Raw genomic sequence first — 25,021 nt, 5'->3', positions numbered from 1 at the left:
AATGGCGGTATTGAATTACTAAATAAGGTGCTTTGTAAATTGAAACTCTAAGGTTGGAATGAATGAACTTATTCTCCCACACATCGATATGAACTGCAATTATTGTGGCGTTTGTTTCATTTTGAGTTGTATTTTCTTTGTGTGTTCATCTTCTGAAAAAAAAAAAAATAAAGAAAAAAACTCATCAAAATCAAACACACGTTACAATTATTGCAGCTACATCGATAGTGATGGAGTAGAAAGTAGCAATACTATTCAAAGTATTATCATAGACCCTACAGGAAATTATTATCCCCACCTAGCTAGCTACCCCAACAAGATTGCGTATAAATAGGGCCCTAACAACGCAATTCTTATTCGTACTATAGCATTTTATATTTGACAAAAGCACCATATACAAGCCGGGTTATATCCCGGGGGTTACATGTTCCTGTGACATCACCAGCCAGGGTTCTTAGCTCAGAATGTTCCCGACTGTTCTGTGCAGTTCTATATACACGTGTAACCATCGCAAGAGGGCGCTAGTAAAAATAAGCACATTCGCATTCGGCGTCACGGTGAAGACAGCAAGTGTTGCAGTTTCACTTAGACCACTATTATACATTCTTTTAGTGCATTCAAGTATAAGTTATCAAAACTAAACAATTACTTTCTAGATGAAAGATGACTAGATTGCATTGTCGAAAGGTTCCCTGTCCCGAAGGCCTAAAGCCACATTTCATGACATTCCCCAATAAGAAAATTTCTTTTGAATTACTTTCTCAACTACTTTCAGTGATGTCATATTATGTACTACAAGTACGAGATCTAAGCTTACAGCATTGTTACTGTTGTATAAATAATATTATGATGGCGTGAGTCAGTATCGCTAACAACACTCGACATATTAAAATATGGTCTGTATCACAGAGGGAGGCCCAGGCTATTAATTCAGATATCTATGCAGCTATATTTTCTAAATTACTGTTTCGGTCATAAATGTCATTCTATTTACCAGTGTTTATATAAGCTTTGGTTTTCTTTGTCGTTAGCTTTATTGCAACTAAAAGTTGAACTACTAGGCCTACACGGTGGCTGATCTGTATATAAAACTCATAACTTTTTTCAATTCCTAAATGTTGCTCATTTAGACAGACATATCTGATGATATCTAAATTAAGAAAAGAAGATGATAATGAAATGAATAATATTTCCTCCCCTCCCCGGGCCATGACCTCTTACAATGGAAAGTGGGTCAACATGAACAATAGGTAAGAATCAACGCACAACCATTCCTTATTGCGTATTCAAAATGGCGACTTGCTTGCCTTAGAATGACAAGCCCAGGTAAAGTTTTGTAAATTTATCTGTAATTCTAGCATATGTGAGTGAAATTTGTCTCCCTAAATCACGAGTTATGTGTTGTTTATTCGTGCAGGGAAGTACTCCCAATAGTTTTGTCCTAAGGTGTCATTTAACGTGATTTGTTCAACCGAACTTTGTACGGAAACGTCATTGAAAACTTCAATAATAATGAAATCTTCGTGTTTATTCATATGTTTAATGTTGTCAAAATGTTGACGGATGTACATACATACCATTGGTTCGTACTGTCACAGGTATTCTTGTATTGAATGACCTGTTTGTTTTTCAGTTAAAAATGACTCGTCAAATAGCTTTGGCTACCCCGGGTGGCTACCACATGGGGACTCTAGCGGTCCATGTTTATGTATGAAGACGTGTCGGAATCCCCGTAGATAGATAGCGTACTATAGTCAACAGTCCCCGTATCACATGATAACAGCGACCGTGGTACGACGCACAATCGCCATGTTTTAGCCAAACCATGTAGGCAGCTAGACTGTGATTCAACCCTCATGTTTAAAATTTAAATGTACAGTTTTTTTGTTGGATGTAGAATAATGATGCAAATACACTGGGTAATGAGGTTTTGATTGATAGTACATGTATCATGGCTTATACCTGTAGTATTTTGTTTTGTTTGATTGGTTTATTTCAGGACCCAAGAATCGTATTAACTGAATCGTGTGATGAACTCAAAACAAACGATACCAAACAACCATGTGATAAACTGGTATAAAACATAAAGACATTTTAAAAAAAAAATCCAGCAACAATTAAAGGGAATATAACTGCTGCAGTCATGGAAACCTATGATGAAGATATTGCAGAAAATCGATTTTTCCATCTTATGCAATCTAAATATAAACAACTATATGAGAAAGCTGCAGATAACAGATGGACAGTAAGTACAGAACTATTGGGTAATATGTGAGTTATTAATCTTGAACATGCATAATTGAAAGGCCCAGTTCAGGTTGGGATTAAAATTTAGGTGTGAAAAACAGTTTTGTGGCAAAGTTATAGAAAAGTTGGTTCAGAACAAAAGAACGATTCCTCGTAATCATTATGGCTACTCTGATAAGATAAAACTAATGTGAGAACCTGGGATTGAAGCACGGTCCTTTAAATGTAAAGCCCTATCAGTTTCCCCCGAATCATTTACTTGTGTACATTGAAAGATACATACCCAGTATTTGTAGTTTTACGTCATGTCCAGGCATGTTATGTCCTAGAATGGAATATTGTATTTTGGCAATATCAATCTTTTAAACTCTTGCTTGGTTTTCCATTCATTTGTCACTTTCACCATCATGTAGAGATACATAAAATCTATTTTAGTTGACCATTGACACAGAGGAAGTCTTTTGTATTATGTCTGAATAAAGGAAGTGCTTTAACTCCAAGGGTTGTCTGATACATAATGTTCCAATAATCACTGTGCAACCTCTCATACATTCAAATTTCTGATGTGGCTACATTGAACATTGGTGCATTTTCGTAACATTTGAGGTCACTAGAAGGAAAAATCTTTTGTAAATCACATGAATATCTGCTCAGAATTTCTAGAAACACAGTGTTGTTTCAGCATCCCAAATTACTGGTTGGGTTTGTGTAGCATGGGATCCTGAGGTGGATTTGATGACTACTGCACTTAAAGAACTATGTCAGGCACTTCATGTGTATGTTTTATTTGTCAATTACATAATTTCTGATTGTTTTTCAGATCTGTATTCCAAGGTCTGGTACATTTTCCAGACATTCCCAGACTTCCAGTGATATGGAAAATCACATTCTACGATCTGTCCAGAACAACTCACAGACATATGTCACAGTCAGTGACAAGGTAAAAAAAAACAATCACAAATAAAACTACTACCAATCACAAATAAAACTAGGAAAATGCTATTGAATCTGATAATGTATGAGTAACACTTTTTTTTTTATTGATGGCCACAAGGAAGCAACCATTTCCCCAGTAATAGAGATTACACATCTGTCTTTGTGTCATTTTCCTGGTCTTGTTAGCACTGGATATATGCACTATGAGGATTCCAACATGTCTGCTCCATGAAAATGTCATGAAAATCATAGCACACTACTTTAGAGAATTTTTTCCACAGCAGGTTCCTTAGTCAGTTGATGTTGCCATAGAAATGGAAGAAAATTGACTGTAGTTGTAATGTATACCTTGTTCTGTGTGTTTTGAAACACTCACTGCAAACTATTATAATGGGCACATTGTGTAGCTGTACAACCCCAGCAGTTCTGTAGTTTACTGTAGAACATCAAATGACCAGATAACTGGTATATCATCAACAGAGAGAGATAGGTCACTGAGCCTGATAGATGCTTTAAAAGCATGAACAGGTCCAGTCTTTTCTAAACCATCTTCAAGCATGAGCTTTTTCCAGTCTATTATTGTTTGTGGGAAGAATAAGTTTGAGAATGAATAGTCGTAAAACTTGGTACTCTGTATTTTCTTGCAGGAAGTGAAAGTGACAGGGGACATTATCACTACAACAAATGGCTTCAAAGAAGTCAAATCAGTGAGTCTTTCATTTGAATTTCATGCTCTCAGGGCAACCACTTTTTTGTATGGAATTTACAAACAGAAGGTCATTATAGTTCATTCATCTGATTGCTCTCATATTATTAGTATTATGGTTTATATCTACGTAGATATCAACTTGTCATAATGAATGAAATCTGTAAGGTATACAATCTTAACATTACTTAAAGTGGCCAAGTAGCTAAAAATGTGTACAAAGTTTATTATTGTTCGTACAATAACGAAGATTTTACACATTTTATTAATCTTTTGCAATTTATTGAGTTACAAACAAGGACTTAGTATATGTTGCTTCACATTGATTTCAAGTAGCAAGCCAATGATAAAATTGTTTTATAAATTAAAAAAATCCAAAATAAATATCCCCAATCCATATGCCCACTTTAAGGGTGAGGATTGAAATTTAGGTGTGCAAAACATTTGTCAGGAAAAGCTATGAAAACTCTTAGTCCTAAACAAAAGAATAATAATTTTTATGGCGCCAATGATAAGATAATAATAAAAGCCCAAGCCCCTGGATTCAGACATTGGGGTTTAAGGTCTTTACCAAGTCATTGGTGTATAACTTGTTGTATGATAAATTTATTTAATCACTGTGTAACATTTCAATTTTTATCTCTTCAGGTAAGGGTGTTATTTGAAGAAACCTTTTTCAACAACAGAGATGAAAGTTTCAGAGTACTATGTGTTGACCAACTACTGGAGGGAGGAACAGGTACGTAAAAGCTTTCTGCTTTCCATGTTATGTTTGTAAAATAAATGAAAACTAACACCATGGGTATATGGCTCATCTATTTCTTACCGGCAAAAATCGCTGAAAAAAATTTATGAACATTTCTTAAAAATGACTAAATTATCAAGCATTTAGTTGTTCTGCAAAATTTAATTCGTTTATTGTGGCAATACATATGAAGTATTCTTATTTCTTGTGATGTGGATAGGAATGGAGGGTGGGATGGAAGATCAGATATGAGTAAAAAAAAACCCAGTTGGACCATTCATTGTGCAACTATTTCATGCTATTCACAACTACTATTGATTTTTTTTTAGTTGAGACAGATGATCAACCATTCTTGGTAAATCTGGATAGTCTGGAAGACTGCACTGATTTTCTGTGGGGTCAAAAAGGTAGGGTTATCTTCACTTCTATCACATACCCACTCATTGTCCCTACTCCGCAATTAGAACAAGGGGTACATACATGTAGTTATTAAATTATGTAGGAGAGAAATTTTAAACATTGTGGTATAGACAAGCCATTTCTGTCACATACTCCCCCCAATGTCCCCAATCCTCACAGTTAGAACAAGGGGTACATAGTTATTTAATTGCAAAGGAGAGCTACAAGATTTATTCTTCAGCTGTTGTGTCCTAACAATACTGGTGTGTTATGCCATACCTCTATACTGAACTGTTCAACCACTACTATCCTGTTCTTTTATGAAATTCCATTAACTTTATTTGTAGTAGGCTCCAATAATACCTTCAATATCAAACTCTTCGTATAGTCAGAAAAAAGTGTGATCTCAAAATCTTTATATACAACAGTGGTGAGATTGGTTTTGAATAACTGAGACAGATACAAACATTAAACTATTGGTATGACATGCAGTATATTACATGTAGTATTACATTTATAGGTGCTGATGACAAAATCTCCCTGCAAATTGAGATAAAATGAATACAGGAAATACATTTTGTAAACAAATTTGTACATTGAAAGTACAACAGATATATACAAAGATAAAAGTACTGTATGGGTATTCCCATAGAATGATCCATTCTTTTATAATTGATAAACCTAGAAATTTTCCATGTCAGTTGTACATGTAATAAGCTATGATAGATGCTACCCTCCAGGTCAGTTATTCATGTAATAAGGTATGATATACGCTACCACCCAGGGAGGAGTGTATCATCAGTGTCACAATAGTAGTGAGTGTGTGTCTGTCATAGCTTGTCGATACCTATCTTGCCATTGTAATGATTCTTTTCATTACAGTGAGAAAATGAATTTTAAAATCTTCCTATTTTTCTGTACACAGTCAGCAAGCGATCACAACGCCAAGTGGATGAGATGATTGATTTCTTTAATAAAACCTACCAAAGACTAGAGGCAGAGTCACTTAGATACTGTATAGATGCCGCTAATGCACTATTTACCAAGTCTGTACAAACTGCCCTCAAGGATAGCTACCATGTAAGTTCATACAACTCACAAACCTAGTGTTAAAACTGAAAATACAGGATGTATATCCTGGCCATTCTACATCATAACAACATGTGTCAATGTCATCATGGTAATCAAATTGTCAGTCAAAATGTTCAAAAAAAAAATTAAATTATTTTCCCCAGTGCTATGTATGTGAACTCCAAGTGAGACATAATCATAAAGAGTTGCAAACTATTTTCAGTCATGACACCTTTGTATTGTTTCCATTCTGACAAAAACCATCAGTAGTTTAATTTGAATAAGAGTACTACCTAGTAGTAGTAGTTGTAGTAGTCAATCTGATTAAACTCTGATGTAGTGTACTCAGCACGATTCTTTTTAGGTGTTACGTTTACTGTCGTTTGTTCTTTTGTGACTGCCCATTACCTACATCTGACACAATACCATAGTCTCATACTTACGAATAGCCAAACAGAATCCATCTTACAATATAACACTCAACGTTTGAAATTGAAAGAACAAGAACCACGAAACAATAACGATAACATCGTTGTCTGTGCTCTGTGTTCTTTTCTAACCTAGCACTCTGAAGTACTGTACACATTTGTTTCAGTGCATTACGCATTCTCATTTGTTGAGTATTAAATTCACTCAGCACTCTAGTGTGGCTTGAGGAAATCTATGGTATTGTGTCAGATGTAGGTAACAGCCGCTCACAAAGAAACAAGTGACAGTAAACATAAGAGCTGAAAAGAAATCGCGCAGAGTACACTACATCGAATTGTAATAGTAGTAAAATTTATTCGACCTTGTTATTACAAACTTACATACTTATGTGTTTCTTTTCTTTCTATAAACAGAGGAAAGCTGTCAAGATAAATAGAAGCTTCATGGATAATTTGAAAGTTGCTATGGAAACCTATGTCATGAATGGTGTCTTCAAGAAAGTATTCAAGGCTGTCAGTACTTTCTATGCTAGAGAGGTAAAAGTGAGATTTAGATATGAAAAAGAGATGTTGATTATTTGAAGGTGTGTACCAGGTACAGATTTGATATCATTCATTCTTTTCTCAGCATTGTTGTACATCAGAATGCAGTGTTCGCCATAAGAAAGCTTAGAGATGAATAGTGGCAAAGAGTAGTCTTGCAGTGTTCTCTATTCACCTTTTTCACAAGAATGCCCAGAGACTGGTTAAGTTGTCAGTTAGAGAACGTGAAGGCAGTATCTGGGGTCTACTGGCTGATTTGCTATGCTATCAATTTTAAATTTCAAAATGAAAAAAAAAATGTTGGTAATATGAAAATCACTCACCAAACCACTTCAAGTTATTTTCATATTATTGACAGGGCATAGTGCTCTCGTTACTTTGCTTTGGAGAATACAGCAGAATGTAGGCACAGGGACTAAATGGAGTCAATATTAATGTTGATGTGTTGTAGTCAGTAAACAAGAACTATAACAAAGACTTTATTATTGGAGTAAGTACAGGAGATAATGCTTGTCATTACTTTTTGTTTTTATTCTGCAGGATGCCAACTTGAATAAGATAAATAGAAATTTGGCTGAACTGCAGCTGAAGGACCTTGGTATTAGAGCACAGTTTACACAGAATGTACCAAGAGCTAGACGAGAATTGTCTGATCTTAATAAATACTCAACACCTCTAGAGAAACTATACTGTCTTAGAAGAACTATTATGACAATTACGCACGCATCTCTACGAAGAAGAAAAAATAGTAAGTTCATGTAATGTCATTGTCAGTAGGACATGAACTTTTTTTAGGGAGTGTGCGGTGAATTCTGTCAGGTTTGGTTTTTTAGATATATTGAGATGGCTGTCAGAGGCTAGAGACATGTGATGCAGTCTCATTGCCACACATGTTGTCACCTTGTTTTCACCTTTGTAAAAGAGTGTCTTCAAGTTGCCACATCGGGAATATGAATATACTATCAATATCTTACACCTTGAGTCAGCTTTTTGCCACTTCCAAACAAACATTATCTATTCTCTTTCATTTTGTTGCATATTTCATATGTTAAATACACAGCATCAAGAAAAGTAAATAATTTTCTTTTATAGCTGCATATAAAGTTGAAGGCATGATTGTTTGTGTTTGCTATTTTTTTTTTCATATTCAATATTGAAAAACTTTGAAGTTTTGATGAATTTAATATAACCAGTTATTTTTGTTTCCTCATTGTAGCACTGATTAGTCCGATTACAACCGATGATCTTCTTCCTATACTGGTCTTCTTAGTGGTCAAATCAGACATTGCAAACTGGTTGGCAAATCTCACCTACATGCAGAACTTTAGATTCTCTAAACCATCTAATGATGAATTTGGGTAAGTGTGCTGGTGTGACTGGTCTTCATGTCCACTGTGGGAAAAGATTTCTCTTAATATTCTCTACATATCCTTGCTTACCAATTTCTGTTTTCTACGGCCATTTTAATTTCCTTTGTTTCTGTGTCTCTTAGTTTGACTGGCTCGCTTTCTCTTTTTGACACCCCACCACATAAACACTGTCTCTCTGTCTTTCTCTTGCTCTGTTGCTGTCTCCTCTCTGCCTCTCTCTGTCCCTATCTCTATCTCTGTCTGTGTCTCTGTCTGTCTGTCTGTCTGTCTGTCTGTCTGTCTGTCTGTCTCTGTCTGTCTGTCTGTCTGTCTGTCTGTCTGTGCCTGGCTATCTATCTCTCTCTGTCTCTGTCTGTCTGTCTGTCTGTCTGTCTGTCTGTCTCTGTCTCTGCCTCTGTCTCTCTCTGTCTCTGTCTCTCTCTGTCTCTCTCTGTCTCTCTCTGTCTCTCTCTGCCTGTCTCTCTCTGTCTCTCTCTGCCTCTCTCTCTCTCTCTCTCTCTCTCTCTCTCTCTCTCTCTCTCTCTCTCTCTCTCTCTCTCTCTCTCTCTCTCTCCCTCCCCCCTCTCTCTCCCCTGTGTTTCTGCTACACCCATTCTCTCATTTATTCTGTCTATCTCTTTCATCAACATCTCCCCAGGACACCAAAGAATACAATAAAGTTGATGAATTGATTATTTTCTTGTAGATTTTATATGGCTTCCATTGAGGCAGCTGTAGAGCATGTAAAAAGTGGTAATTTAGCTAATATGATGGCCGGGAAGAGCAGTCCTCCAAAACTAGGTATCTCTACTGCACCATCTGTTCAAATGCCATGGCAACGACAAGATAGCTTTGATGGAGATACCACCCAAAGTATCGATGTGTTGTTTGAGGTGAGTATTGGTGCATGGTGTCTGTGTCATATTACTTTTTAAAAATGTTCTGTCTTTCAAAGTGTGTCATCACACATAAACAAAAATCGCCAGTGACATAGGTACAATAGTAAGTCGATGTGAGTGTAGCTAGGTCCAAAAAAATTTGAAAGATTTTTATACTTGATAAATGCAGAGGAAAAGTGAATGTACACTCATACATAGATATGTTTAAGATAAAAAGTAAAAAATGAAATTCTAGTAACTATTGGTATACCTTTTTTCACCTAGACTGTGTATATTTCATCAAAGCTGTGAAATAAGATATGATGACATGAAGGCTAATTTCCATTTCAAATAAAAATTGAATCTCTGAAATAAAATTGTAATGGGAAAAGTATCCTATGTACTTGTACCGACAAGTATTGTAATTGGCAGGTGTATAGACTTGATGTATTTATTTGTATATTAATCACCAGCACATTAAAGAAGGCAGTTTGGAAGATGTAGAGAGAATGTTACAACTGAGTTCTAGAGATCAGAGAGCCGTGTCTGAAGGGATGTGTCATCCACTGTGTTCCTGTGAAAAATGTGCAGCGCTTGTTGAAAGGTAAGAAATCTAACCAAATCATTTCAAATGTTTACACCGTCTGACAAATGATTTTAAAGGCATCTACAAAATTTACATGTCATCCCCATGTAAAGATTTACTCAAGTCATTGTATTTCATAAGTTTAGCTTGCAGTAACTGGGAACCTTGGTATATTTTCAACCAAATGAGGAGTTGTTGACTTCCCACTGTGTATCATTTTTGTGTCATGATAACTTTTCAAAATTATTGGACCATGTAGGTCTTTGTGTTTGAGCAACTACCTGTTTATCCTTCATGTTACCCAGTCAGTGTTCCCTTGTAACTGCTCCTACAAGGATATCAACCATTGTAGTTCAACACATGTGAGATACTGGTGTATGACAAATAAAACATTAAAAGCCAAGGATGTCGCAATCAAGGATATATACATTTGTCAAAAAACCCTTCACTTTTATCTTTCCATTAGTCAGTGTCTTGTTGTTCCACTTTTTCAGGAAAAGAAATGACCCATCAACTGTGACAGTGTTCTCAAGAGATGACAGAGGATGTACAGCTTTACATATAGCAGCTTCATATGGTAAGGAAATGCAACTAGTAACACTGAAGTAAAGCACTTTTGTCCATGTGCTACACTCGTTTATAGCATTCATATTACAACTAGTAACACTGAAGTAAAGCATTTTCTCTATGTGCTACACTTGTTTATAGCATTCATATCAAGTGTAAAAGTATACTTTTTCAATTAGTTTATTTACAAGCCTAGCATGTGGCCTTTCTAATGTGGTCAATTAGTAAATGAATTAGTATACTTTTACATTTTATATGGCTGCTATAAACGATTGTAGTACATATAGTAAATGCTTTACTTTGGTGTTATTGGTGTTATGTGGAATGTTCTGTTACAAAGCCAGTCTCTAATTGGCCAGAGGGACTAGTGGAAGAGCATGTTAGTACTTCTTGGCCAATTAGCATGTATGTTTTAAAATTTGTTTGACAGAAAATTGACAACTTTGCTTTCACAATTATACTTAGTTTTAGTCAAATTTTCCCGACATAAATTTCTTCTTTGTTTCAGGTCAGGCTAAAATTATTGAATTACTTGTGAAAAGAGGTGGTGTGATAAATGCCACTGATTACCATGGCTCTACACCACTACATCTAGCATGTCAAAGAGGTCATCAAAATGCCACTGTAAGTATAAACCCAAAATGACACTCTAAATGTAAGCTCAAAATAAATGAGATATCACACACTAAGGAGGATTCAGTAGTGTATTGTAACTGAAAAGATCAAAGTTTATGCTAAAAAAAGAACATTACTTTAACAACCCCATATAGTTACAGCATATGTTTGATTTGCAAATTAGTTCCTGTTCTGTTATCAGTGAATGAACTCAGTTTCTCTCCACTCTCTTCATACAGCTTCTTCTCCTGGTAGTTCTAATGTATATATGTAACAAGCTGTTCTGCCGTCAGTGAATGAGCTCACCAATTCATTTTCTCTCCACTCTCTTTGTACAGCTTTTACTCCTAGATTGTCGTGGTAGTCCTAACTTAGCTGATAATGATGGAAATACACCATTACATCAATGTTGTGCCAATGGACATGAAGATGTAAGTAATGATTTCCTCTTGCCATCTTTAACCTTGCATGCTGAAAATAACCATTATTTTTTTGTATATACTGTAGACAAATGACACCATAACAATAGACACATACTTTCAAAACATTGATCGTACTTCTATTAGATTTTAATGATATTAAGGACTAGCTGTCGTTTTGTTTTTCAGTGTGTAAAAGCTGTTGTGTACTTTGACAAGGCTATTGTTCCTGTGGATGTCAATGCAGCTAATTTACAAGGAGATACACCATTGCATCATGCTTCTCGGTGGGGATATGGTAAGTTATGTAGCTAATTTACTAGGAGATACACCATTGCATCATGCTTCTAGGTGGGGATATGGTAAGTTATGTAGCTAATTTACAAGGAGATACACCATTGCACCACACTTCTAGGTGGGGATATGGTAAGTTATGTAGCTAATTTACAAGGAGATACACCATTGCACCACACTTCTAGGTGGGGATATGGTAAGTTATGTAGCTAATTTACAAGGAGATACACCATTGCATCATGCTTCTAGGTGGGGATATGGTAAGTTATGTAGCTAATTTACAAGGAGATACACCATTGCACCACACTTCTAGGTGGGGATATGGTAAGTTATGTAGGCAATTTACAAGGAGATACACCATTGCATCATGCTTCTAGGTGGGGATATGGTAAGTTATGTAGGCAATTTACAAGGAGATACACCATTGCATCATGCTTCTAGGTGGGGATATGGTAAGTTATGTAGCTAATTTACAAGGAGATACACCATTGCACCACACTTCTAGGTGGGGATATGGTAAGTTATGTTCATTTCTTCACACATCTAGAAATAAAGAAAGAGCTTCTTTCACCACATGTGGCCGGAATCTTTAATGTTAATGCGCACCATTTTCTCATTGTGTCTTTTCAAGTGTACCATCAATATTGCAAGTGTGCAATCATTGACAGATAACAGTTATATATACAAATTGTTCTACTAACTTTGGAGGGTACAGTAGAGATCCTGCTAGAACATAAACACATCACCTGATATTTATTTTTTACAAATTGTACTTTTTTACTACAGAGGGTATTGTGGAGATCCTACTAGAACATAACGCATCAGTAGAAGCAGTGAATCGTAGGAAGGAAACACCATTGTTATGTGCTCACAATGTCAAAGTATCCAGATTACTTATGAGAGCTATGGAGAAAAACAAGGAACTTATCAGTGTAAGTATAGAGTGGTGTACAGTTTTATTCATTTGGGTGTGTGTATTTATGATTATTATAACTTTATTTGCAAGTTGTTGCACTTTTCCTGGAATTGCAGTAAGGGATTTTACGTCTCTTTGCATATATCACAAGATATGCAAATATGCCTAGCAACAATGGTTGTCAAACATGTGATTGAAGTCAAGCTTTCGCCATGGCCATGTGTGATGACATTGAGAACAATAGTGTTGCTAAGTGTTTGACACTTTCAGCTTGACCACCCTCACCTGGCTGCTAAGGACAGAATGGCTCATGTGGGATCTCGTGAGATCTGCCGCGAGACGAAAACAGGCTTATTACCCAGTGCTGTAATGAATATATGGTATAGATTTGATACAAAAAGTGTGATGAACTTATTTGTAAATGATCATTTTCACTGTTGTGATAACATTGAATGAAAATGGTCATTTGTCTAGAACTTTGTCCGACACCTATCACATGTTAAATACATTCCACAATTGTTTAAGATCTGCCAGTCCATTCTAGAAAATAAACTGAACAAAAAATACATCATCAGAAATATGTTGTACAGTGTCACTATGTATATAGACACAAATTGTCTCCCAAAGTTTATGTTGATCGTGAGCTTCTTTTGGATGTATGTAAATTGTTTTATTGTATGTAATTTAAATTGTTCAAGTGTATGTGAAAATTTCAACAAGGCAGTAAGCACCCCAATGTTACTCATAACTGTATGCATTTGTGGAAATTACATTTCTGAAAAGTTGATATGTTTTGTTTCACCAGCCTTCAAGTCCACCCACTGCTAGTACAGTGCTAGCAAGTCCAGTCAGACCATCAGTGATGGATCAAATCTCAGTACAAGTATCACCTATCAAGTCTAAAACTACAGGGTTATCGGCTGTTGAACAACAAAAAGAAAAACAGGTAGGTCGATAATATTATAGGACAACTGAAGGAAGAACAGAAAAAAAGTGGTGAATAATGAAACTTCTAGGCATACCAATGCAAATCAGGCAAGCCATTGAGGTATGTATTCTCCATTCAGTTCATGTGTTTTGAAATGGGAAAATGATATTAACGGACCGCCATGGTGTTTGAGTGCCAGTGTGGCAAACATTGTAATCGGAGTATTTGAATACGATGCATGCTTCGTTTGTTTCTGCAGGTGCTGAAACTGTTGAAGGCTGTCGCTGATAATGACATACAATTAGTGAGGTACCAATTAGGATGGCTGAGTGATAGTGAAAGTGACGAAGATGAAACAATGTCAGCTGACAGTCTTAAACTCTGCCATCCACTGTGTCAATGTGAGAGATGTCAAACTTTACAAAGGGTAAGTATTGCCTCTATCTCAATCATGTATGTGTTGTAGTATAGATAGTTGGGAGAGCTGTGAGATAGTGATGGAAATGAAAAAGTGTCAACAGTCATAAGGTATGTCATCCACTCTGTCAATATGAAAGGTATCAAGCTGTACAGTAGATATGAATTGTAAGTGTGTGTCTTGTACATGAAAATCACATTCTTGATGTAATTAGATATTAATCCAGATACTCTCATAAGATGTGACCTCCTCAATGTCAAAAATTACAGCAGCAATGCTACCATCAAAATAAATAAAAATAACAAGGAACTGTTTCAGAGTCTCACATCCAGAATAGAAATGAACCCCCACCCCACCCCACCTCACTTTCTGAGCTAATGCAACATTTTGACTAAGACATCCCTAATATTGATTATTGTGATGTTGTGGGAGCCATACATGTTTAAAAAGATTTTATTTGTAAAACCCAAAGTAAAGACAAGTGGTATATTGGCTGTCATCACTAAGCTCCAAATTACAGAAAATTGAAATGCATAATGCACAGACCTTAGGTCAAGAGTATTTTCTGGCTGAATGAAGCAAAATATTGGAGGAGAACATAATTATACTAGCGACAGTAATAGCAAAGAAAAATCAGGGAAAGTAATGACAATTTTGAACGTTTTGACTCATATTTCGAACAAAGCAGAACCAGTGACGTAGACATGCATTGTCATGACATAGAACAACCATAGTATATATTCCATATTTTTTGTTAAACATGGCTCATGTATGATATAGTGATATGAATCCAGTTGCACAAAAATACGTCGACCAACATATAATTATGAATTATCATAAGTTATGATTGTATACTTGTGATTACTTATAGCGTACCTCGGTCTCCTCAAGTCAGATGATTCATTCCAACTCAGCCAATCATAATGGACTTACGTCCATGCATATCGCAGCAGCTCATGGTCATGAGTCATTGGTCAGTTTACTGATACGTAGAGGAGCTAACGTCAATTGTAGAAATAAAACTCAGCAATGTACACCGTTACATCTGGCAGCTCAGTATAACAGACCAGGGGTAAGTGAACAAGTTATCAATGATATGAAAACCAAGGCTATACTAATATTTTATGATATAGAACGGATTTACTACTGGTAGACACTTGTATTACACACAATACCGGACATGCATGATGACAAATATACACTGTTGCAAGGGGTACCTCTGTATTTCCAAATACAGGTATAATTATATGATATTGTATTTTCCCCCAAACTAGTTGGATTTTTACTCAGCTGTACAATACTCATCAGTGTTTTATCACCACTTATCTTGAGCTCTTAGTGACAAGACCCCTTCCTATTCCATATCCATCATTGATTTCTTGCATCAATGTGTGCACAATACCAAAACATTACTATGTACACAGAATCACATTAATACACAGTGTCACTCATGGCACAGGTCATTGAAACTGGTTTTGATAACATAACATGATATGTGGGTGCCAGTGTTGATACTCAAAGGGGGGGGGGGGTTGTTGTTGTTGTTGTTGTTGTTGTTTGTATTTGTCATTTCAACTGGCAAAAGCATTCATTGCCAATACCTCGAGTGCACCACACTGGCATTCACGTATCTTGGGATTATCTCATTTATTTGAGGAATAATATATACAATTGTCAATTCTGATTTGTGTTTGTATTGTTGTGTGTGTGTGTTTTTGTTGCTAGGTGATGACAATCCTGTTAAATCATGGTGCTAAGGGTAACACAAGAGACAGTAAAGGGAACACTCCTCTACATTTCTGTTGTCAGAATGGTCATGTACAAGTAGCAGAGCTTTTGTTGAAGGTAAGTGTCCAGTATTCAGAATCAGAAACACTTTATTCATCCCAGTAGATGACTAAAAAAAAACAACAACAACAACAACAACAACAACAACAACAACAACAACAACAACAACACAATTTAATTTGCCTGCCAGGTAGTCAGGTGAGCATCCAGACTATATTCAAATATATTCAAATGAGTGTTCTGTGTCATTCAAATTTTCTGTATCATTTCAAATTTGCCTTTATCTAGATAAGGCAAATGAAATTACATCAGCTGTAGAATGATGCTTAAGAAGAAGCAAATGATGTCATAGTTTGTGAAATTTTCTCACATTAAAAGAACACAGTACATGAAAGTGTGTATTTTTCATATCACAGTGTTCATGTAAATTTGCATTTTGAAGCAGAAATGCAGAATATTAACAGTAACCCCAGATGTTCCCATAATGATTTTTACCCCAATATTTTTTTTGTCAGAGTGGTGCTAGTGTAAATGTAATGAACCACAGAGGCAATTCACCTCTACATGAAGCTGCTAGGTGGAATCAGCTTGAGCTTGTCAAGTTAACACTTGGTGCAGGGGCTAATATTACAGCCAGAAACAAGGCACAACTCACCCCATTACAGTATGCACAGGTAAGTTACATATTAAAGTCTAGCTAGGGCAGTCAGAGATGTATGAAGGATGTTTTAAAAGCCAGACAGATATTGTTTTATCTTTTTACGACAGTGTAAGGTATACATGCATACATACATACATACATACATACATACATACATACATACATACATACATACATACATACATACATACACACACACACACACACACACACACATACACACACACACATACACACACACACACACACACACACACATACACACTTTCCATTGTTAAAGGGTGAATGAATGTGTAAATATTTACAGTGACCACATACAGGGCTTATAATAAAAACTGTTGAAACATTGTTATTTTGCACTTGATATGACAGCTATAAAAGGATGCGCCACACAGTGAAATCACCTTTCTCGATGTTCCAAGTTGTACAAATTCTACACAAGTCAAAGCCATCCACCTCTAACCATACATATCTGTTACTGTCATAGAATGATGACGTGATATCAATCTTAGAAGATGCTGAGGATGGCTACTTTGAATCTAGTGGTGAGTACAGTTCTTCTGCCAGCAACACCACCTTGTCTAGGTCTCCTGCTAAAGGTGGCAATACTTTATCCAGGTCTCCAGCTAAGGATGGTCAGACAGCCAGTCAACGAAGTACACAGGGTAATAAAGTACCAGCCATTCCTGCTAGTAAGTTGTGTTCAATATCTACAGTACAGTAAGGATACATTATGGAGACAGTTGTACAGACAGTACTGTGCTTTGTTTGTGAAGGACTAGACCCTTGTAAATACTCCAACCCAAATGCCAAATGTTTTCTGTACCCATATAAATAAAATCTTATTTATACCTAACTCCAAGTGGTTTAGAGTCGGTATCCCTTACTGAAACCCCAATCCCAAATGTTACCTGTACCCCTAACCCAAACCCAAACCCATACCCCAACCCCAAATGTTACCTGTACCCCTAACCCAAACCCCAAATGTTACCTGTACCCCTAACCCAAACCCATACCCAACCCCAAATGTTACCTGTACCCCTAACCCAAACCCCAAATGTTACCTGTACCCCTAACCCAAACCCATACCCAACCCCAAATGTTACCTGTACCCCTAACACAAACCCATACCTTTACCCCAAATCTTACCTGTACTCTTAACACATACCACAGCCCAAACCCAAACATGACTGAAACTCTAACCAAAACATTGTTTACACCCAACTCCACCCTCTCTAGAAAAGAATTCTCTATCTTTTAATTAGTATTGTTGGTCCACCAACCTGTTGAAGAAAGTTACATTATGTAAAATCTTGTGTATTTTTTGTCAAACCAAGTAGGAATCTTGCTATAATCAGATTTCAGAGACTGTAACTTTGAAGTTTATATTTTAACATTGAAGGTTCACCAACAAGACAGCTGAGTATGAAAGACTTATTTAAAGCTTTTGAAGAATCAGATATGAATCAACTTAGAGAACTTGGGGAGTCAATCCAGACTTTTGACAAAGACAAAGAGTTGAAGAAAACCATTACAAGAGATATGAGTGCACCAAGACTAGATGACCCACTCAAACATCAGGTAATGTCATAAGTTTAGGTCCATCCATTTATTGTCCATCCATGTGTGCGTGCATACGTCTGTCTGTGTACAGTCATGTCTCTGACATGTATAAATCAATGTCAACCAAACCTAGCACAATTGTCATACTATAGACGATGTCTTCTTTGTGTCCTAAGGGTATAGACCTTTGGTGAGAGATCCTTTTCTCTCATATTGCCCTACATCATGGAACAATCTTTCAATCTCTGCCATTCCAAGTTTCTGACATCTTCCTGTAACTCTCTCAAGACCTGTTTCTTTAAACTTTTAAGCTAAATCTTCTCCATTTGCCAAGTTTATAAGTTGGTTTATTCTTTTAAAATTTCCCCTACCATACATGTACAGTAAATTTATCCCCATACTTCAGTGCCTTAAGCTTTACCTGCAAAGATTAGGTGTATTATAAATCTTCTATGTTACATACATACATACATACATACATACATACATACATACATACATACATACATACATACATACATACATACACACATACACACATACACACATACACACACACACATACATACATACATACATACATACATACATACGTACATACATACATACATACATACACACATACACATACATACATACACACATACACACATACATACATACAGACATACATACACACATTCACACACATACATACATACATACATACATACATACATACATACATACATACATACACACATACATACATACATACATACATACATACATACATACATACATACATACATACATACATACATACATACATACATCACTGTGACTAATTTTAAAACATCAAATGCATGCATGGATAAAAACATTGTGTTATAATAGTTTTAATGGTTGTGTTATGTGTGTTTGTCTTGTTAACCGCTTGGGAGTTACAAAGCGTATGAACTCAGCCTGTGGAACTCTAATATCAAACATTGTGTGATTGTATGAAAAACTTTGTTCATTTCAGCTTTCCATTCAACACTTTGATCAGGATCGTTTGAAACATGTAGATACTGATGATAGAAGCAGTCCGTCTGTCTCTACTGAGGATCTAGATATGGCAGGTCAAGATCAAACTAGTCAAGACATGCATGCTCAATCAACACAAAACAGACACCGAACTAAAAGTTTTGAAATTGGAAGTCCCAACAACTCAGATGAGGGCTCTAATGGCATGGAAAGAGAAGAGGATGCAAATGATAAAGATCTTAGTGATTTTGATGAGAACTATTACGGTGTGTCAGAAACTAAATCAATACAGAATTGTGCCGGAGATGAAAGGACTTACTCAAAGAGTGAAAGGAAATCGTCCACAGGTATAGCAATACCTGGCAAGACAAGTCATGGCAGCACTGCAGACATGGGGAATTCTGCTGAGGAGGTGAAAGCACCAGTATTAGGAACTAATCCAGCCAAAGAACTGAAAGTTTCTGTACTAAAACAAACAGGTAATGCAATGCAAGATATTGAACAGAATGATACAAGTAAAGTAATGAATTCAGAAAAAGATGCCAACAGGAAGGGAGATGCTAACACGGGCAGTATATGCACAGATATGCATATAGACAGTGGTGTCGACGAAACAAAAGATACAAACTCTGACACTGAGGTGACCCTTGATGACCTCGACCTTGACCTTGATGCCAGTGATAAAGTCAATGACTCCACATCTTCCAATGTAGATATAGCCACCCTGGAGAAAGAGATACATGACTTATTGGATGGTGATGATGAATAGAGAGGGAAAAAAAATAGGAAAAAATATTGAGAATATTACGTCTTGGTAAGATTCAGCCAAGCTGAACTTATAGCTAATTATTAAAAAATCCATCACATTTTACAAAGTAGAATGTATCATATAAGAATACACATTGTGAAAATATAGACGTAAACTACAAAAAAATTGTAAATTATGATATCAAAATTTCGTACAAAAGTTAGAGGTCGTATTGATAGCCTAGAATAGTTGTACGCAAGAGGAGAGTTGAAAGAAATCGTGATTATTTGATAAAAATAAAACTTAAAGTTGTATCTAAATTATTATGAATGTTTTCAATTGAAGTACAAAATGTAATGGAACCCTTGAATGACAAGATTTACATAAAGGTCAGAGGTGACATATTTAGGGTTAGAGGTCGCCATTGTTCTTCCCACCAATGAAATCAGTGCAAACTGAAACCAATTGGATTAAATGTATTTATGGTTCAATTGATTCTGTTAATCCTTCTGATGAATTTAAAGAAAACAAAACATTTTGTAGTTTTGAATTCATAGAACTCTTGAGAAAAATGGGATAAAACATAAAAAAACCCTCAGCACTGAAATAATGGCAGGACCATGCTAGTAACTGTTTTGAGTAATTAAGGTATTCTGACTTTAATATATTTTGTCATACCTTGAAGTTTTTTTGTTGAGGGTTGTATATGTTTAGCATGACCCCCAACTTGTCAACCTGATTGGCTGATATCGGCAACTCAATGCTGCCTATTTGTGTGTCTTGTTTTGTGTACCAGTTTGAAAGATGACAATACCTGTAATTTGATGATTCTCTGTGATGTTCCAACATCACCTGAATGACTTTGGCTCATTTTTGCTTCTAAAGCTATTACGACGTCCTTTCAACCCCTTCGAAGTTAGATTTGGTGTCATAGGCAGCCATCTTGGAAAAGCCATTGACATGGAGAACATAAAAAGGAACTTGATGATTGGTCAATTTGTCATTACATAATGATAGCTTGTGCCATTTATGGGCATACTAATATCAATATGAATATTACAACCCTCAGATGAAAGTGTTCAAGGTATCTTGTACCATTTATAGGCATACTGACATATAAATAAATATATATAATCTTCACAAAAGGGAATCAAATCAGAATACTTTGATGATTCAAGATGGTTGATAATGAGAAGGATAATATACCTACTGCCTTACCCATTGTATCAAATTTTAGTTTGTCCCTATTGTTTTCTGTGATGGATTGTTCTATTAGACATGTCACTAGGGGAGTATGGTTACAACAAATTACTTCTCACTTGCCAATCTTTGCATTGACTCATTTTGAAGTTAGACTTATCTTTTCTTTCTAAATATGTGAAAAAACCCCGAATGGATTGTTTTTTATTTAATTCAGTACTTAGTTGCAAACTGAGGTTCTTTGCAAAATATATACATTGTACTGACATTTTTAGCAAGGTTCTACTTAGAATATTAACATGCCAGAAATATGAGCTGTGAGGTACAAGCATATGGTAGTTTCACCTTTACAATTTGCATATCATCAGTTATGTGTGTTACCAGGTGTTTATCTCTGGTTGCAATGTTTTTGTTACAAATGGAAAAGTATATTATCTTGTATATTGTGCTCTATGGTATGTACTAGATACGCATGTCTACAGCATTGTACCCTTGCTTATTGTAAAGTAAACGTTGTAGTACACCATTTTCCAGTTATCCTGCACACAAGGATTGCAAGAGGGCACCCCAGATTTGGTTATGTATAGTTGCTAATAAAACATTACAGCGAGATCAACATGAAAAATGAGTATGAACTTCGTATTTGCTGTCTTTGTGGTACAAAAATACTCAACTATTCTGGTCCTCACTTCTCTGGTCCTAAAACAGCTTACAAACATCACTCCTTAGACCTAGTGACTAACACATCTTTTATCTCCTCTGATATCTAGTATATGGCATAAATACAGAACTCTTATCTTCATAACATAGTTCTTGTGAATGCACCTGCCTACATATGTTACAACCTGTAATATTCAAGTAAGACAATACGGCGTATTCCGGTTATCGAACTTCCGGTTGTTTCGCAGGAAAGTATCGCGAGAGGGCGCACCATATCTGACAAAGTGAGGGCCAGAATTTTCGTCATGGCATCTAATAGTATGGCGATGTATGAAGCTGTCAACAAAATGGGCGTAAAAGAACTCCGTGCATTCATAAAAGAGTGGAAAATTACTACTTCTAAATCTACTAGATATCACCAGAAATGCTGTCAATCTTGGTCTTGAAACACTAGAAAATGATAATTTTCTGAGAGAACGGAAGAGGAGACGAATAGTGGATGTCGGGCATCAAAAGATAGAACTAATCGACAGCGGAAACATTGAAAGTTGGACGGAGGACCTTCGAAATATACCCGATGTAGACATGATAAACATATTTCTTTACCTTACTGGTGTCTGTTGCTTGACAAAAGAACGATTACAAAATTACAAATCTGACAACAGCTTCCAATCTGATTAAAATCCGATGCAGATGTTGGCTAATCGTTCATTGCTATTTTACCTTCGTTATTTTGCCTGAATTGACCTTCTTGGTACATGTTTACATTTTTTAGCTTGCCTGATCGCCTCCTCTACGATCAGGCTAAAAATGTAAACATGTACCAAGAAAAATAATATCAGGCAAAATAACGAAGGTAAAATAGCAATGAACGATTAGCCGACATCTACATCGGATTTTAATCCGATTGAACAGCTTCCAGCTACAGTCATTGCAATATTGAGAGTTCGGTCGACTATTACCAAGCCACATGTTTATATTGTAACTGATGTCGCCGCATACTTAGGCCTTTCTTGTTTATTAGAACAGTGGTGTAGCACCACGGGTGAAATCATACTTAGGCCTTTCTTGTTTATTAGAACAGTGGTGTAGCACCACGGGTGAAATCATAAAACTTTGTACGGAAAAAAAACATTTCATGTACTGGTTATAAGTTGGCATAAACATATTTGTATTGATATACTCATCTTTACTATCACACTTTGGTTAGCTTGCTATTCTTCATTCAGGACCATCAGTGTATAAAAAAAAACGCATTGAAGTCGGCAACGAATCATAAATATTGTTATTGTGATTGATGTACCACACCGCCCACCCCTTCAATGAATCGGCCTTCCATGTAACGTTTACGTGGTTCACTCATCATACCATGTCTTAGACCGATCTGATTAAAATCCGATGTAGATGTCGGCTAATCGTTCATTGCTATTTTACCTTCGTTATTTTGCCTGAATTGACCTTCGTGGTACATGTTTACGTTTTTGTCCTGATCGGTAGAGGAGGCGATCAAACATGTACCACGAAGGTCAATTCAGGCACAATAACGAAAGTAAAATAGCAATGAACGATTAGCCGACATCTACATCGGATTTTAATCAGATTGGTTTTATACAAGCTGCAATAACTGTAGCGTATATTGTGATTTTGAGGATTCTTTCCTCTGTTTTTGTACCTTTTTCCGTTCCGATGTTTGACTGGAAGCAATCGCTACAATTTCTCCAATGGTAACGCAAATGGACGAGGTCACACTGAAAACGTGAGTGAGATGCCAGTGTACTACCCGTTTCAAAATGTTGCTACTTTTGGGTTTTCCTCACGGTCGAATTGCAGAGCCAAACTTACGCGAAATATTAGGAGAACAAGAGGTTAATTTGCTATTTCGTTATTTGATGGGCGATAATGCAATATTATAGCGTAAAGTTACGGGGAATGACAGAAAATCTTTAGTCAGTGGTTACGATGCCTATAGACTCTATGCTTTGCAACGATACTCTACAATTCTGGCCCTCACTTCCGGTTCTAAAACAGCGCCCCTAGTGGCCAAACAATCATATCTTTTATCTTTTCGGGGCTTCTTCGATAACCGGAATACGGCGTATTCCATTGTGTGCTACACTATGTTCATAACATTCATATCAAGTGTAAAATAACACTTTAATGACACTTTAATTAGTATGTGTCCTTTCCAATTCAGTTAGCTTAAAAAAAACCCTTAGTTTAGCAAACAACAAACTGATTGCGTTGTGATGATAGTGCGTTAGTGCCACAACTGTAATCATATTCATCTCTTGGTGACAGCTAGTCATTGACTACTTACTTACTTTGAACTGCTGCAATTGTTTACATTTACAGCCCCCATGTACTGGGCTGATAGTTAGATAATTGAAACTTATACATTTACACTTGATCTGAATGCTTTAAAAGATTGTGGTACACATTCTAGCAAGCCAGAGCACATATTTCTGCCAAAGATATGAAGTGCGGTACATTTTGGACGGTGCCGTAAAGGGGTCCGTGGTTTACGACGCTGTTGGTACACTCTGAAATTGCTTTTCTTGGGTGTTACAGGTTGTATATAGCTTTCCGATTATTACACAGCCAGTAAAGAAATTTATGCTTTACTTTACTTGAAAGTGCTATATTGATTATTTAAACGTTTTCATTCTTTTGAATTCCATGCATGGTCACTGCACATAGTTACAATTAACTCCGTTACTATCTGTGTGTTTTTTTTGTTTTTGTTTTTGTTTTGTTTTTTTTGGGGGGGAGTCACAGTAATTTTGACATCCACTGTATGCACCTAACTTGAAATAAATACTACTGTAGGAATCAGGATTCAGTTTACCCAGACAGACACAGACACAAACTAAAACTATTATTGTTCAATGTGGGAAGATTTACACATGTGGGCGATAGTAGTGATGACTCTGTTATGCAGTTATAATCATGCAATAGTCAATACACTGGTAGTGTAAACTCTGGAAATCACCAAAATGTACACTGCAAGATCATGAAACTTTTAGTTTGTGTCTATTTTTGTAAGTCGATACCCCAATACCCCAACTCTCAGAAGTTTTAGTGTTGTGTTTACTGCATGTATTTATAAAGTTACATTTAATTGTTATATTTTCTTTTCGATTTGCATGTTCATTTATTTCTCTGGTTCCACATTGGATAACTGATATTGTTAATAATGCAATTATGTAAATTATCGAGGAAAAACATACATAACATACAGAGACGACTGTAGTATCGAATTCAAACTTTTCTTTCAAATATAAACTTGGAAGTGTACCTGGAAAAAAAAATGTGTTTGGAACAAAAATGTTTACATTCAATACTAATGGTTTA

General features: G+C 36.1%; 1 protein-coding gene across 1 annotated transcript; it reads left to right on the top strand.

The window, feature by feature from the left end:
* Window positions 1-1,289: 1,289 nt before the first annotated feature.
* On the top strand, window positions 1,290-21,619 carry LOC144437685 (ankyrin repeat domain-containing protein 27-like). The gene is made up of 25 exons (XM_078126690.1): window positions 1,290-1,326; window positions 2,000-2,245; window positions 3,068-3,187; window positions 3,831-3,890; window positions 4,538-4,628; window positions 4,964-5,041; window positions 5,959-6,113; window positions 6,947-7,069; window positions 7,616-7,823; window positions 8,292-8,433; window positions 9,131-9,317; window positions 9,776-9,906; window positions 10,383-10,465; window positions 10,964-11,079; window positions 11,409-11,501; window positions 11,679-11,787; window positions 12,570-12,715; window positions 13,505-13,645; window positions 13,887-14,054; window positions 14,917-15,117; window positions 15,771-15,890; window positions 16,349-16,507; window positions 16,982-17,186; window positions 17,897-18,075; window positions 19,061-21,619. Exons 2-25 carry the CDS (start codon window positions 2,144-2,146, stop codon window positions 19,829-19,831), a joined length of 3,888 nt encoding a protein of 1,295 aa, XP_077982816.1. The 5' UTR covers window positions 1,290-1,326; window positions 2,000-2,143; the 3' UTR covers window positions 19,832-21,619.
* Window positions 21,620-25,021: the final 3,402 nt, after the last annotated feature.

The sequence above is a fragment of the Glandiceps talaboti genome, chromosome 7 (genome assembly GCF_964340395.1).
Source record: "Glandiceps talaboti chromosome 7, keGlaTala1.1, whole genome shotgun sequence".
NCBI lineage: Eukaryota > Metazoa > Hemichordata > Enteropneusta > Spengelidae > Glandiceps > Glandiceps talaboti.
The sequence above is the reverse complement of the archived record's forward strand: the minus strand, read 5'-3'. Positions and strand labels throughout refer to the sequence as shown.

Excerpts from the sequence above, each read along its gene's own strand:
- LOC144437685 (XM_078126690.1), top strand. The coding sequence starts at position 2,144 with ATGGAAACCTATGATGAAGATATTGCAGAAAATCGATTTTTCCATCTT. Across the intron at positions 8,434-9,130 it reads CCATCTAATGATGAATTTGG|ATTTTATATGGCTTCCATTG; the intron begins GTAAGTGTGCTG and ends ATTTTCTTGTAG. Across the intron at positions 11,080-11,408 it reads GAGGTCATCAAAATGCCACT|CTTTTACTCCTAGATTGTCG; the intron begins GTAAGTATAAAC and ends CTCTTTGTACAG.